This window comes from Thermobia domestica, chromosome 4 (genome assembly GCF_964235325.1).
Source record: "Thermobia domestica chromosome 4, izTheDome1.hap1.1, whole genome shotgun sequence".
In the NCBI taxonomy this organism is placed as follows: domain Eukaryota; kingdom Metazoa; phylum Arthropoda; class Insecta; order Zygentoma; family Lepismatidae; genus Thermobia; species Thermobia domestica.
This window is the reverse complement of record NC_137457.1, coordinates 239,115,207-239,130,043: the sequence shown is the minus strand read 5'-3', so window position 1 is coordinate 239,130,043 and position 14,837 is coordinate 239,115,207. Positions and strand designations below refer to the sequence as shown.

The window sequence follows — 14,837 nt, the reverse complement described above, 5'->3', positions numbered from 1 at the left end:
TCTTTTGAGAATATTTAAAACATTGGAATTATTATGTTGACAGGAAAATGGCAGTAGGTCATCTATCAAAATATTTTATATGCTGTTGCTAATGTTATTTTCTAATCATAATAAAATATTTTCAATTTTGACCTCCAAAGGATAATTGTTTTGAGAGAACCTGATATAACAATCTGAAGGATGTAAATCCAAGCAAAGTAAAAATGAAATCAAACTAAATATAATAAACGAAACCAAAATAATAAAATGTGGCATAATTTCTCGAAATACTGGTAAACTCAGGTGTGCCATTTGTATTATTGTGTTGTCTTTATATTTCAATGATGTTCTTGCTAATCATTTGCTCTAAATTTATGGAAAGATAGAAATTTTACTATCCCTACATTTCCAGGAGAATCGTAAAACAGGAAAGTAAGATTTCATATTTCGGAGTTTTCACAAATAAAATACCATTTTTATCACATTAGTACAAATTAAACATTAATAAGATAGATAAAATGAAGAAAAGTATTTCCAGTGGTAACATGCGTACATATTTGCTTTCACAATAAACATAATTATTTTTAAATATTATTTACAAATACGAACTGCGATATTTTACTTAATCAAAATTAATTCTAATTTGATGACCAACTTTCTTGGAAATTTTAACTTTCTTCATGCGTTTTCTGAAGTCAATCGCTGGTGTACATTTGTAACCACATCCAGTGTTACAACACTTGTCAGGATATTCACAATCAACATCAGTCTTACATTCTGTTATACAAGGTCCTTTCTGTTTGATTAAATCAATTGCAGGGCACAATCCTGGATGACCTAAAACGAATACAGTATGATATTGTAATACTTCTGTTATGGTAAACTGTGGTTGAATGCATTCCCTTATTAACTATAATATATCTAAAGCTAAAATACTCGTGTACAGTGATATATTTCTTCAGTAGAAATCACAATTGTAATGTAGAATCATTGTATCTTAAGTAGTTATCCGCTTATGTTTTGTCAAAACCTGAGCAGCTTATGTTTTACTGAATTATATCAGATACATATTTTTATATTTAATTTATGTGTATTTATTGGATATTATTCGTATGTAGCAGCCAATTTTCCTCTATCTAGAATATTCTTCCTCTAGACAATAACATTTAAAAATTGTAACACCGTATTATGTGAGACTGTACACTTCACTATGGTCTCGTGGATAAAATTAGCAACAGAAGAAGAATATATGAAAGCAGAAACAAGACAACATAGTGTTTGACGAATATAAATATTGAATCTTCTCCTAACAATACACAGTAGTAAACACTGCATTCACGTACTAACCATATAACAAAATAAAGTATATTGCTGAAAATACATGCAGAGTTTTGTATCAAGGAGCAGCATCTTTGAATTTACTTCTTTCTATTATATATAAAAGAAAGCTTGAAATTATATTTTCAAATTAATTATTATTGTTGTTTCAATTTGATTAGATTCTGGATAAACTACAAGAAAACAATTTCTCAGGAAAAATTACTAATGTTGTTGTCGATAATATACTTATTCTTTATACGCTCCCTGATAAGGAAAAGTTAAGCACCTGAAAGGGAAGGCCTGATGCCGATATAATTTAATACACTTGCATAAATTAGTAGTTACAATGATGTTTGTGCACTCAAACGGCCAAAAGAGTGCAGTAATTTTATCCTCACCTGACTGCGTTATCAGTCCTAATAAGGTATATAAATGTATAGCTAGCTACAGATAGTTAATGATCACTGTGGAAGACCATAGAAAATGCTGTGTGTTTCTATGAGACAACATTACTAGCACTATATAGATTTTGAAATTCCTCATGGTGGGAAGAATGTGGTCGGTTAGTTGTATCGTACATAGCCAGGCATGTAGTGCATTCTGATGTGATAGTTAACTCATGTTAGACTGAATGGGAACGTAAAGGAAACCACACGCGTTGAGGTTTTGGTTGACCAAATCTGACCACATCATGGGAGGATTGCCGTCCAGAGTTATCAGTATTTCGCCTAGAGTAACCGTACTTCCAGTTTAACTTGCATATTGCTTTTTATGTAAACACGCGCGATCTGTAACTCTATAACACTTAAGTTGTATTAGAGAATTGTATTTAAGGGGCAATGTTGGTACGCTCAATACAGTTAATATTTCTGCTGCATTCGGAATGAAGAATACAACAGTTCTAGTATATAGTTCAAATCTAAAGAGACAAGGTAACCCGAAATATATTCATTGTTGGTCAAAAGTAATAGTTTACCGTTTATTTGTGCGGGATTATTAAATTCTAGTTGAGTCACATGATTCAGTCCACTAAAACAAGCAAAAGCATCCATTCTGTCATTTCATTTTATACACCTACACAGACACACAAACATAGGCTACATATTCTGTGTAGGTAGCAACAACAATTTCCAATTTCCTAGGATTTTCTTAAAGATTAGGAAATGCCTTTTTCGCTAAATATAATAGGGCAGTATCGTGTCCTGTTTCATGGCAGTAGCGCCGAATTAAGGATTGTATAAGTCATTAGAGACATAAGCTTTTAATTTAATAAGAACACCACCACTTCTAGCTGTTGTTGTACAAATCCAACTACAGCAAAATTCTCCAGTCCATGTCATTGCATGTATTTGAATTACAACATAAAACTCTTCAATATTTATTAAGAACAATTTAATAACAACATCGATTAGATCTCGATAGCTTGCGTTTTTTAGAATTTTTTCGAATGCTGCAAAAGAATATTTAACTTAGCATTACATTTGTAAAGCAAATGGAATAGCTTAGAACAACATACAGATAGAGAGTGATAGAGATATAGAAGAGAGATTATTATTTGTTTAGAAAGTATATCTTCGAAGATCTGTTACCATTGAATGTTCTGCAAGAAATGCAGTTTGCACTGAAGTTCATTACAGTGCTATTTAGGAACGAGCTTTTTGTTCACTGAAAGAAAAATCAGTTGTTTTACATGTTCTGCACTAAGTGAACTACGAGCCTCAGTTACGATGTTGCCTCCAGAACTACTCTTTCCGATGAAACACTGGTACCCTGAAAACACAAATCGTACAAACATAAGAGGTGATTTTGGAAAGTCACTCTTATGAATTTTCCAAACATGAAGGTTTATTTTCATATCTGTTGGTTCCAGTGTAAAATATACATCTACATCGACTTGTAGTAAGGCATGAAATGAGTTTTCTTCTGTTGGTATTGACGTTTCCAATTTCCTGATAGAAATATTGCACGAAGACCATTGACGGACTTTCTTTTCTTAACTGGTACTTCAGCCTCTTGTTCAAAGGCATGTTTCTCACTTGCTTCCGATGCATTTTGAGGAACACTGAAGCTTTTAGGCGAATGTAAATTTTTCAACTCTACAACCACTGTGACCAAATCTTTTTTCAGCTATTTTCGGATCTAGTCTTCAAATATATCTCGAATAAAACATGGATAAAAAAATTAAAATTGGTAAGTCAACATGCCTTTCCCCTCTGTACATTTGTTCTAGAGAAACCTATACATGATTGAAGATATCTGATTTAAGTTCGTAAGTGTAGTCCTCTTCGACTGCTTCTTTACTATACCCATCACCTTCAGATAGTTCATAAAAAATTCCTAATGCTGCATATAATTCCTAATATGAGTGACAATATTACACTTTCAGTTACATAATTTTCAACTGACATGTGCTCACACATCTACTCCAGAGGTTTAAGAACAGAAATTAAACATTTGATCTTTATTGGACCCTGATAGGGAGGTCAAAATGTCTATATTTCTACCAATTACTTTCACACATTAAAAGAGAATAAACTGGAAATTCCAGTTCAAGGATAATTTCCAGAAGATGAGAAGTTTACTACCATCTTGTTAGACATGCAGTCGGAATTACGCGAAATTTGTTCCTTCTTTTACAATTTTTCGACATATCTTCAGTGGGATTTTTGTAGATATCGACTAAGTCATTCTATATAACTTGCCTTTCTGAATATATCTCGAACACTATTATATTTGGAGTGTGTTTCGACACACCTAGAGGAAGACTGTGGGCAAAGCATCTAATATCTTGATTTTTAAACGCATTTTAACACGCAATTATGTTAGAAGCGTTGTCTGTGGTCACGGTAGTAATATTGGTTTTGGGAATATTCCATTAATTTATGACCATATTTATAGCAGATCGTCGTGCACAAAGCAATCGAGCACACGCTTTCTAGTGTTCGTTCGTTTTGAGACCTCTATTTTCTATATCAATTTGAATATTCAAGACCAATCAATATGTTGGTTATCTATATTCGATATCATCTATATTGATATTCGATAATGTCGACATTGATGTCGGAATCGATACTGGATATTGTAGATATTCGATACCGATTTTAATAATGTTGATATTCTATATCGATATTCCTACCGATATTCGATATTGCCGTTATCGATAAGATTCCGATATCAGAAAATATCGAACTTCGATATCAAAATTTTGGTATCGTATAGCTCTAGGACACAGTGTCTTCTGTTTGGAAAATTCAGAAAAATCAATAATTTGTTCAGACTTTTGAAAACGACTATATCTCCGGTTGAGACAATTATAATCATGTAATTTATCTGCTATTACTATTTAAATTTTTATGATATTGAGAAGAAAATTATTTTTGTACTGTAGAGAGAAATTTTGAACAACGGTTAAGTCGTGCCACTGAACTCGGCTATTATCCAGGTAAGAATTTGTGTAAGTGATACTAGTTCAGGGACATAAAATGCACGAAGATTATAAAGTTAGTGAAACATTCAATGTGTGTGTCTTGTTCAATCTACTTACGCCAACCAAGAATATTGAAGCATGTTTCCTCAGGAACACAGGGTCCGTCTTCATATTCCCGGTAAAATCCCTCTACACATCGACATTCCCAGTCGCAAGGAGCTAAGCAAACTCTGTGTTCTACAAATCGGTCTCTGCATGTTACATCACAGAAATCTTCACATTTTTTGTTAAATAATTCATATGGTCCAGAGCACTCTGAAATAAATATAATAATTTTATTCATATCTATATACGTTGTTAGTGCTCCAGAACATCAAGAAATACGTATGTGAATACAATACTAACTCACTTTTACAATGTATTTAGTGCAATATATTTATATGTTGTACATAGTAGTAATCGTATACAGCACAAAGTTTAGGAGTAGTCTCTCAAAGAAATAATTGAGTCCAATTCTTTTATGTTACCTAAATATTACAATCAGTTAAAATAAGTTCATTTGATGAAATTATTTTCGTAAGGAAGTTCAGAATTGAAATACATTTTCAATACACTTTTTAGTAAATTAAAGAGAATGCTATTTTCTGTACGTTCAAGCCTTACCACAGTTACTCCTCAAATAAATGTTACCAGACGAAACGAACTTTGTCTCTGACTGTGCAAACACTTTAAATATTTGAATATAGCTAAATTTGAATGTTATTTTCTTCCCATTCTATTTGTTTTTTTTTTTAAATTTATATATATTATCGCAACCTCAATATTGATGATTGGAAATGTCTCCATAAATACAGGCTATGATCACACTTTATAAAGTATTCTACAGAGACAACAGTAAAAATTCTGTGTGTATGAAACAAAATCGAAGATGAATAAAATTTACCTTCTTTAATAAATCTTTCCATAATAGCTTTCTGCTAGTGAATTAATTACCAACTCATTCAGTGACAAATACAGGTCCTTTAAGATCGTAATTTTCTACGTTTCGTTTTTCTTCAAAACAACTGAGTATAAATAACGAGCTCTATTATCTCTATCCCCCTTCTCTAGCGAGATTGATTTGCGCTTAGTAAAATTGTTATCAGTTTTGTTCGTCTTAGTTATTCTATTCACCAGGTTTAACGAGTTTAATACCAAGCTGCAGACTGAAGACCGAAAGGTACGTTGGACAGCTTGCACCGAAAGGTAGTCACCAGTCACCAGAGAAGAGGGGATGACAGCTATCGCAAAAGAATAAATTCTATAAGAAAGTTTATACTAGAATGTAAATTTCAATTTTTTTATTCTACAATCACACTACCTTCTAGAACATATAAAATTACATTTATTTTGTTGAATTACTTTAATTATCATGATGATGATGATGGCATTTCGGTAGGAGGTATAATGATTACATGCATAAGATTTGCAGACGATATGGCGCTTGTTGCAGAATCTGAAAAGAAAATCAATAAAATGTTAGAAAAATGAGAAAGAGCTTTGAAGAATATGGGATGGAAATAAATGTTAGAAAGAGAAAAGCCATGGTGATTGGAACGAAGGGGTCTTCGTCAAATATAAAAGTAGGAGGGGAGAAAATAGAACAAGTGAATAGTGTTCGATATCTGAGTAGTATTCTTAGTAATAGCATGAAGTGCGAACGTAAAATAAAAGCAAGGATAAGAATGGCAAAAGAAGCCTTTAGGAGCAAAAAAAGTCTGTTTTGTGAGACCTTGAATAATGAGTTGAGAAAAAGACTTATAAAGTGCTTCGTGTGCAGGTTGTACTGTATGGAGCGGAAAAGTGGACATTACGTAAAGGTGATGAAAATCGAATGGAAGCCTTCGAAATGTGGGTGTGGAGAAGAATGGAAAGAATCAGTTGGGTCGAGCGAAAAACGATTGAGAGAGCGTTAGTAATGGTGGGTGAGAAAAGAACAATTTTAGATATTATTAGGAAGAGGAAGAGAAACTGGTTGGGACATTGCCTAAGAAGAGATTATATCATACGGGACGTCCTAGAGGGTATGGTGGCGGGAAAGAGAGGGAGGGGTGGAGGGAGACTACAATTAACGGATGATATAAAAACAGAAAGATCATACGCGAAGACGAAGAAGTTAGCGGAGGACCGTGGAGCATGGAAGCTTCTCAGCTGCGGCAAGTGACCTGCCAATAAAGGCAGAACACCTATGACGATGATGACTTTTATTATTCTCGTTTGGTCATCACACTATCCAGAAAACAATTCACAACGCGTAAATAAGGCCTGGCGTTTCCGTAAGTTCACGTTCTATCAATAAATTATATCTATAATTTTAATATTCTAATATTTTTTATCAATTTTCCGATATACTCTCTAATTATTCCGTGAAAAGCAAAAACTACAAATTAGTTGTTCAAAGCTCATAATCACTAAATAGTTCACAACGGAAGATTCAACACATTGAGTACACTGATATAATATCTTTGTATTAGTTAATGAAATGAATTTTAGTTTTTTACATTTTGGTTGCATCTGTTGAACTTCACTAACAATCAAACAATTTAAAACTTTTTTCAAATATTAATCCGGAATTCTATGTATAGAAAATAATTTTAATAACTAGCAATACTATAAACTTATGAATGAGATACCTTTCAGTTACAAATTGTTTAAAACATGCATTAATTTTCCAAATTAGAAAAAAAAACTTTTTTTTAAAAAATGAACTAAATTGTCAAAGTATATTAATTCTCTTTAAGTTCGAAAATGAAACTATTAATTACACAAACTTTTATTTCTTACTTTACATGGCATTTAGAATATTACATAATACGGTAAATACATTTTGGAGAAAATAAAACATGATAGTATACCAACAGTTTAGGCTCTTACAAGGGCCAGAATGGCAAACGTAGCACCCACCCTACTGAACTTAAATGAAGGGGTATTAATATGTTAAAATATATTTGACGTCATTTGTATACTTTATTAAATAACAGTCTGTTGTATAATCAATTAATATTTCCATATATATGAATAGAAAAGGAAAATGTAAATTATAAACCTTTCAAAAAAGTTTGATAAGAAGTATTTTTTGTGCTAACACATACAGTGTCCAATTGGCATTATCATTTTTAATTGTAAACACACTATACTGAAAACGGTGCTTTTAGACATTTACGTGTATGTGACGGACTTAACACCTCTTTTTTACAACAAAAGACTGTCACATTTTAAGAAGTCTAAAGATTAGTCTGAATTAATACACATTTTATCTGAGTAAAATCTTATTTAATTAACTTTGAAACAGGAATGAATCATTCTAAGACAGAATAATAGTTAATTTTATTCCTCATAAATCAGATTTTATTTCAAATACTTTAAAATTTATTACTAAATTACATACATATTTTCCAAACAAAAATCTAATCTATAATTTTCATATAACTAGCAATGAAACATGGACTTCATTATCATTATTTCTGTGCTTGTTACGTTGTTCAATGAATACGTTAATCAACGCTTCAAATGTCTGCTTATTTCTTTAAACATAAACACAATCGTCAACCATATTGTCATAATCAAAAGTACATGTTTTTTCTATTTATAACAGGAAAATATCTTAAAACAAATCTTAAAAGCGATATTTGATAACTTCCATATTTGGGAAAATTCGTTCAAAAATATTTTTGTATAACAAAGAGTTTCGAAGGAATACGTGTATTATACAAGAACGAATATAATGGACTCTATAGATCTAATTCCTAATCCAACTGGAAGCTAGATACACTTCACGCATTCTTTTTCGCTTTGTACCTTCATTCATATTCCTCACTCTCGTTATCTTTCTTTCTTCACTTCCACCTGGTGTGATCGTATTCTTCACTGTCAACTTCCTTACTTACAGTACCCTTGCTTTTACATATTGGTTGATTACAGTCCATATAATGACGAGTTCCGAATTTGTCCTTTTCCAACTTTATAATACTGTACTAGCTATTGAGAGCATAATGAGTTAGTTCTCCTATAAAATTGATCTCATGAAAACTACTAATATCTAGCCAAATATTACTCTGTCAGTGTTTTGTTGGAGATAAATTGATAGTTTAATTAAACCTTTCTACTGGAACTAATGCCGAATGAGAGCTCTTTTGGGATATGTAATTCCGGATTCGATTCCTGGTGAGACAGTTAATAAAATAAATTAACAATCATTCACTCTATAATCAACCGTCTCTTTTAGCCTTAAGAGTATATCGTGGAACGTTAAACTGAAGTTTCGTTTTATTTCTCTCGATAATTTAATTTTTGAATTTCAGGGCCTGAAATATTGGAAAAGTTTATCCCAAACACTTTTGATAAGGGCTCGAATCTTTTTGAGTCATCTTATGCTGCTTTAACAGTTATCGCACTCCGCATTATTCAATTTTGCTTGCAAATACTTGGCAAAATCCATAACTTTAATTACAATATTATTTATTCGTTCTTTTTTTGTCTTAAGTTTGCTTCTAACTCACAGAACATTATTGTAACTGTTACGTAATGCAAACCAGTAAAACTTCAAAATATCATCAGATATGCTCTTGAAGGCACGTACTTTACTCCAACATCCTGTCAAATTTTTTTGTTTTGCTTTTGTAATTGGTGAAAAACCTGTCTACCACTCACGTTCATCTTATTCAACTGAATCTACACACTATTCTTTTATTGGCCTATGAATCCGAGGCCTCTTGATCAACAGGCACTCCGTGATAGTGGCGTGCAATAAGGAGCGGAAAATCTGCAGGAACTACTTGCTCATGCCGTTAGACCCATGGACCTGGCACAGCTGACAATGGATTTCGATTGGGGCTATGCCCTGTGCATTCAAAAACTTTGTTAGTGCTTGCACTTCACACGCGGCGGGATCTGGAATAGGAACGTCCATTTTCAACCACTGCCACGACGCTGCTGAGAAAACTAAAGAAACTCCGCTGGCACATGTGCCACGTTAGGACTTGACTCTGTCATGTACACGCAGTCGCTTCGCGCAACATGCGGTTTCGTATCTATGGGACGCGTGGGAAACTTACTTTCTGGAAGCGTCTCGCATTTTATTCACAATATTAATTTGATTTTGAACAAGATAAGTTGTTATTTTGTTTATATATGTCTTCGATCGATACGTTATGAGTGAACATCTTCATTGAGAACGTTCTTTGTATATTTCTCTGCCGGTCTTCTCTATGAGGTTTAATGGGGCTCACTTTCACTTAAAGTTAGGGTGGGCTTATCCTGCATATGCATGGTTCAGGTTGTCCTAGTCCGCCCTAGACTATTAATATAGCCAATTAAAGTGATATACTATACACAATATGATCTTGATTTGTAACAACTTAGATTTTTACTTGATAAACAACATTAACGTGATTTTCTCTCGTTTAATATAATATCCGGAAAATTGGAACATATTACATTCAACATAAAATATATTCCTTCCCTTTCTCTCGACTTTGTTGTCCTTCAACTTACAACTTTTCATTAATATGTTAAGTTGATTTTGAGTTTATTGTCCCTTTCAGCAGAGAGGCTATATGAGAGAGGACCTACTGATTAACGTGAAATAAGAACCACATGAGCTCCGCCGGGAATCGAACCCGAGTTTTCCAAGCTAAAGGCGCATATACTAACCACTTATTCACGAAAAAGCTCTCTTTCATTAAAAATTGGGATGAAGCTATCCTTCACTGGACTTAGGTGTTCGTTTGTCCGGATACTGCTCCGGGAAACCTGAACCATTGTAAACCAAATTTCACACGGTAGTTCTTGAGCTGTCTCGTTGGATGTCGTGAGGGGTCGCATATTCCGATCTGAATACCACTGAGGAATAATCACAGAAAAACGAGATATAAATAGACCTAATACTGGAAAAGCATTTGGCGCAAAAATTATCATTGTAGAAATGAAAAATATAATTTTCGGCATTAGAAATAGGATGAAGACTTTTTTTTTTTTTTTGTAATGCGGATACAATTTTTCAAAGTAGTTATGCTTTTTGCTGATGTGACAAATTTATCTCTGTATGTCATGTTCGTTCACGGAAACAATTGGTGCACTAAACAAATTGTAAGAATAGTGAATAAAGGTAGGTAGCTTGGCTCCAAATTTGAATTATTGCATACATAGTTTTAATATACTACAATAGATAATCGAAAATCCGAAATAATTGGGACTACAGATAGTTCGGATTTTAAAATTGTTCGAATTTTCCAAAATTGCCAAGAAAATTCTATTTAGTTTTAAATATACGGTACGGTATGCTCTTTTATCGATAGAGTGGTTATACAGTGCATACAGTAATTGCAATACCATACATAAGGCTAGTTACATTTAATGTTTCTGAAGAACCTGCTCTTACACTAAATTACACTGTTCTTGTAACCCACGCTTAAAACTTAACTTATATAGGCTTAAGGGAAAATAAAAATATGCTTGACAAACAATGTGAATGAGCTTTTGTAAAAACAGTGACTTCACACAAGCACGACGGGCAACTTTATTGTTTGTTTACCGCTACCGCTAAGACAAAATGTTAAAAGCTTCTAGGGACCACGTTCGGATTATCGAAGTCCTACTGTACTTATTTATAACTAATTACGTTCTCACAAAACAACGCTTAGTTGGAGATCAAAAACTGAATCACTCCCTCCAAAACTCTTAATTTGAAAATAAATACGAATAAACTGTTCATTCTCATACAACATTGAGGGCTTGAATTTTGAACATCATATGCCCACTTTTTTCGTGTTTTCAGTTACTGTTCATTCATCGTTATCTATATTCGAATGGCTATTCATTTTCATAATATTGCAGCTTAATTCCAACTGAAAATCCTCCTATTACTACAAAATAATTTCAGCTGAATGGAGTATAATATTCAATTAAGTTAAAGGATATAGGACATTTTTGCATTCAGGTGAATCACCTCGCTGCAATAGAAATCTTTAAAGACTAAAAAAAAACGTATTTGGCTTTAGTCGCATAGTTAGTATTCTCTCAGACATTTAACATTATTGTAGTCTTCCGCCCGCCTTTTGAAGTTGGTTCGTCAATACTACTTTTCGATATTTGATTTCGGTACATTTCTATACGCAATATTATTACAATTACAACAATTCGCAAATACAAGCATAAGCTTGCCATACGTCCCGGAAAAAATGGGACAGTCTCGATTTTGGATGCGTTTCCCAAAATTTAATCGTGACAAGCAAATATCCGTATTTTAGTCCCGATCTATTTTTACTCTCAATATCAGCTTATTGACTGGGAACACTGTTAGTGAATGAACAATAAAATGTAATGTGAAACAGCTTGGAGAAAGTTATCACTACACCACTCTTTCCAATTTCGTAGCGAGCAAACCAGTAGACTAGACTCGCAGCACCGAGGGCAGTCAAAGGGATCTGCAATCTTTGATTAAGTGTACAAGCCGAGCTGTTTTTATAATACATTACAAGTGAAGTGTTCCAATTTCGTATCAGCAATAAAAATTAAACGGAAATTCACTTTTTCTTCCAATTTGAAGCCTACTCGGGTGAAATAAAATCTCATGTGTGCTGATATTGCAGCAAGGCCTTAAAGTTTCAAGCTTTGCAGTGTTTTCAACAGGTTGAGTTTCGTCCTCATGTCTGAGGTTACAATAAGGTGTTAAAATTACCATATTTAAGCAATAAGCATATAATAAACTGTACTATGTATAGCAGTTCATATCTCTTATCTCATCTTCCCTCTTCATTATTCTCTCTGTCTAAAGCAGTCTAACATTTAAGTGACGTAGGGTTCAAATCATCACTTTACTGTAGTGTCGAAGGGTGTTTAATTTTTTTAACTTAAACTCCCAAAGCGTCCTCACTAATAGTTTTAAGAAAATTATCCAAATCTGTTATACAATTTATAATTTATGCCATTTCTAGCATTGGACTACAAGAGCCACAACGACCTAGGATGTCGGAAATATGGAAAGAAGGAAAGGCATTGCCACATTGATAGGTTGTAAATATGAAAAGAAGGAAGTTTCACTATTATATCTTCTTCAGTCCATAGGTGCACATATGTGCACCTCTGCTTTTTATATTTTTGCTTCTATCCTGAGGCTTGCATCGTAGTAGAAACTGCTTTGTAATATCTTGTACTTTCAATCTGTGTTTATCACTAATTTTGTTCATTACATGGCATCAACAATCATCATATTTCAAGCAATAGTTACCACAAAAATATGGACCACTTAGGGCCAGGACACTAGAGGATATACGCAGACAGAATTAAGTGGTTGAATCAGCAAGAAGAGAGAATAAAAGAGGGTGACATTTGGGGAGGTAGTATGAGGAACACATACATCTTAACAAATATTACGATCAACATACTAATAGAAAATTGGAATTCTTAGGCTATATCTTCGAAGAATATTGTTCACACCTCCCTGAATGCAAAAATCTGAAATTATGCTACTGAGAAATAACTACAAGAATTCTAGAATTATGCTAAGCATATATTTTAACATTCAACGTTTTGCGGACTGTCTAATATTATTGTTTAATATTTAAATTGAAAAGAGCAACAAAAATTTGAAAACAAAGCCTTGATACACTTATAGAAAAATAAATACTGGAAATTACTTACGTTTCTCCAACAAAACAGGAGACACAATCTGCAACAATAAATATGCATATCTTAAGCAAGTATATTTGACAACAGTATGCTTCAAATTTCAAACTGATTCTCTATATAGTACAACATAAAGAATGGGAAGACGTTTAGTTCCAAATATATACTGTACTATTCACATTAATATTAAAGTGTTAACATATCAATAAAAAATGCATGTCAAACGTGGCTCAGTGGTAAGTGATATTACATTATATCAGTTTACAAAATATTATGTAACCATTATTTATATTATGTGTTGTATTTAAAGTCTTACCTGCAGAATAGCACTTATAAATAAGAGCATAGTATCCTTATAAACAGCTGCAGGAAATCTGTTTAAGGGTGATCGCTAATTATTTCACCAACAGGCCATCACTCGTAAATCCAATTTATGTTTACTTCTAATTAAGTTCAGGAAGTAAACACGCTGAAGCGAAATTATACGATTCATTTTGGGATATGTATTGATTTTTTAAGCACTGTTACTGCTACTGAGAAATCCTATTCTATTATCTGAACGTGACATATAACAATGTTACTACATCTTCACTTTCTTTGTTTCTCTTAAATCCAAAAATGCAATCTCTTCTTATAGTAACATAAAATTACTACAGTCTATATCATAACAAAATACACATCTCTTCTCGTTATCTTCCTTGAGAAAAGAAGATACGACCATGTTTTTATAGAAACAATAGGAAAGAAGACGAAAGTATAATCCATGATACAAATACTAATGCCGTAGTGAACTGTGGAAACAATGTTCCTAACCGCAGTATTATCGTCTAATCAAAAGCAATTCTCTTGTATGTTTTAGCATAATGAATACATCTCAATATTATCAACCTAACTGTAAACTAGGATCATAATTTGAAAATAAATTAATTAGTTAAAATTGAGTCATTACCATAAAATTGAGATATGTATTTAAAAATGATAAGTTATAATTCAATTAGTTACTTCTTAAATGAACATCTGCCGCTAATTAAGATGCATCTATAGTCACAAAAATAATGTTCCATAATTCGCTCCTGTATAATATATTTTATATATTTAACACGTTAGCTGCCATGTGGGTCCGATCGGACCTACTGGAGTGATCTAAGAAAATGTTCTTGTAGGTCCGATCGGACCCACAATTTCTAATTCGTCGAATTGACGATAGAGTACTTGTATTGTTAAATCATGTCTCTACCGTTATTGAACTGTAGTGTTTTTATTACACATGTAGGTTTTGGTCTTTGATATTGATTATTAACGCCGCTAGGGGCGCTAAATACCAAGTAACAAGCATTTGTTGCTTTTGTAGACCCGATCGGACCTATATTTTGCTTTTTCAGTGACACGTTAAAAAGTTTAACAATGGATTCATTATTTATTCTAATTTATTTTCACAATATGTCAG

General features: G+C 32.8%; 1 protein-coding gene across 1 annotated transcript; it reads right to left on the bottom strand.

Annotated features, from left to right (window-relative positions):
* Positions 1-601: 601 nt before the first annotated feature.
* On the bottom strand, positions 602-13,750 carry LOC145683074 (WAP four-disulfide core domain protein 8-like). The gene is made up of 4 exons (XM_081754433.1): positions 13,707-13,750; positions 13,406-13,433; positions 4,844-5,041; positions 602-816 (listed from the first exon to the last, which is right to left on the bottom strand). Exons 1-4 carry the CDS (start codon positions 13,734-13,736, stop codon positions 602-604), a joined length of 471 nt encoding a protein of 156 aa, XP_081610559.1. The 5' UTR covers positions 13,737-13,750.
* Positions 13,751-14,837: the final 1,087 nt, after the last annotated feature.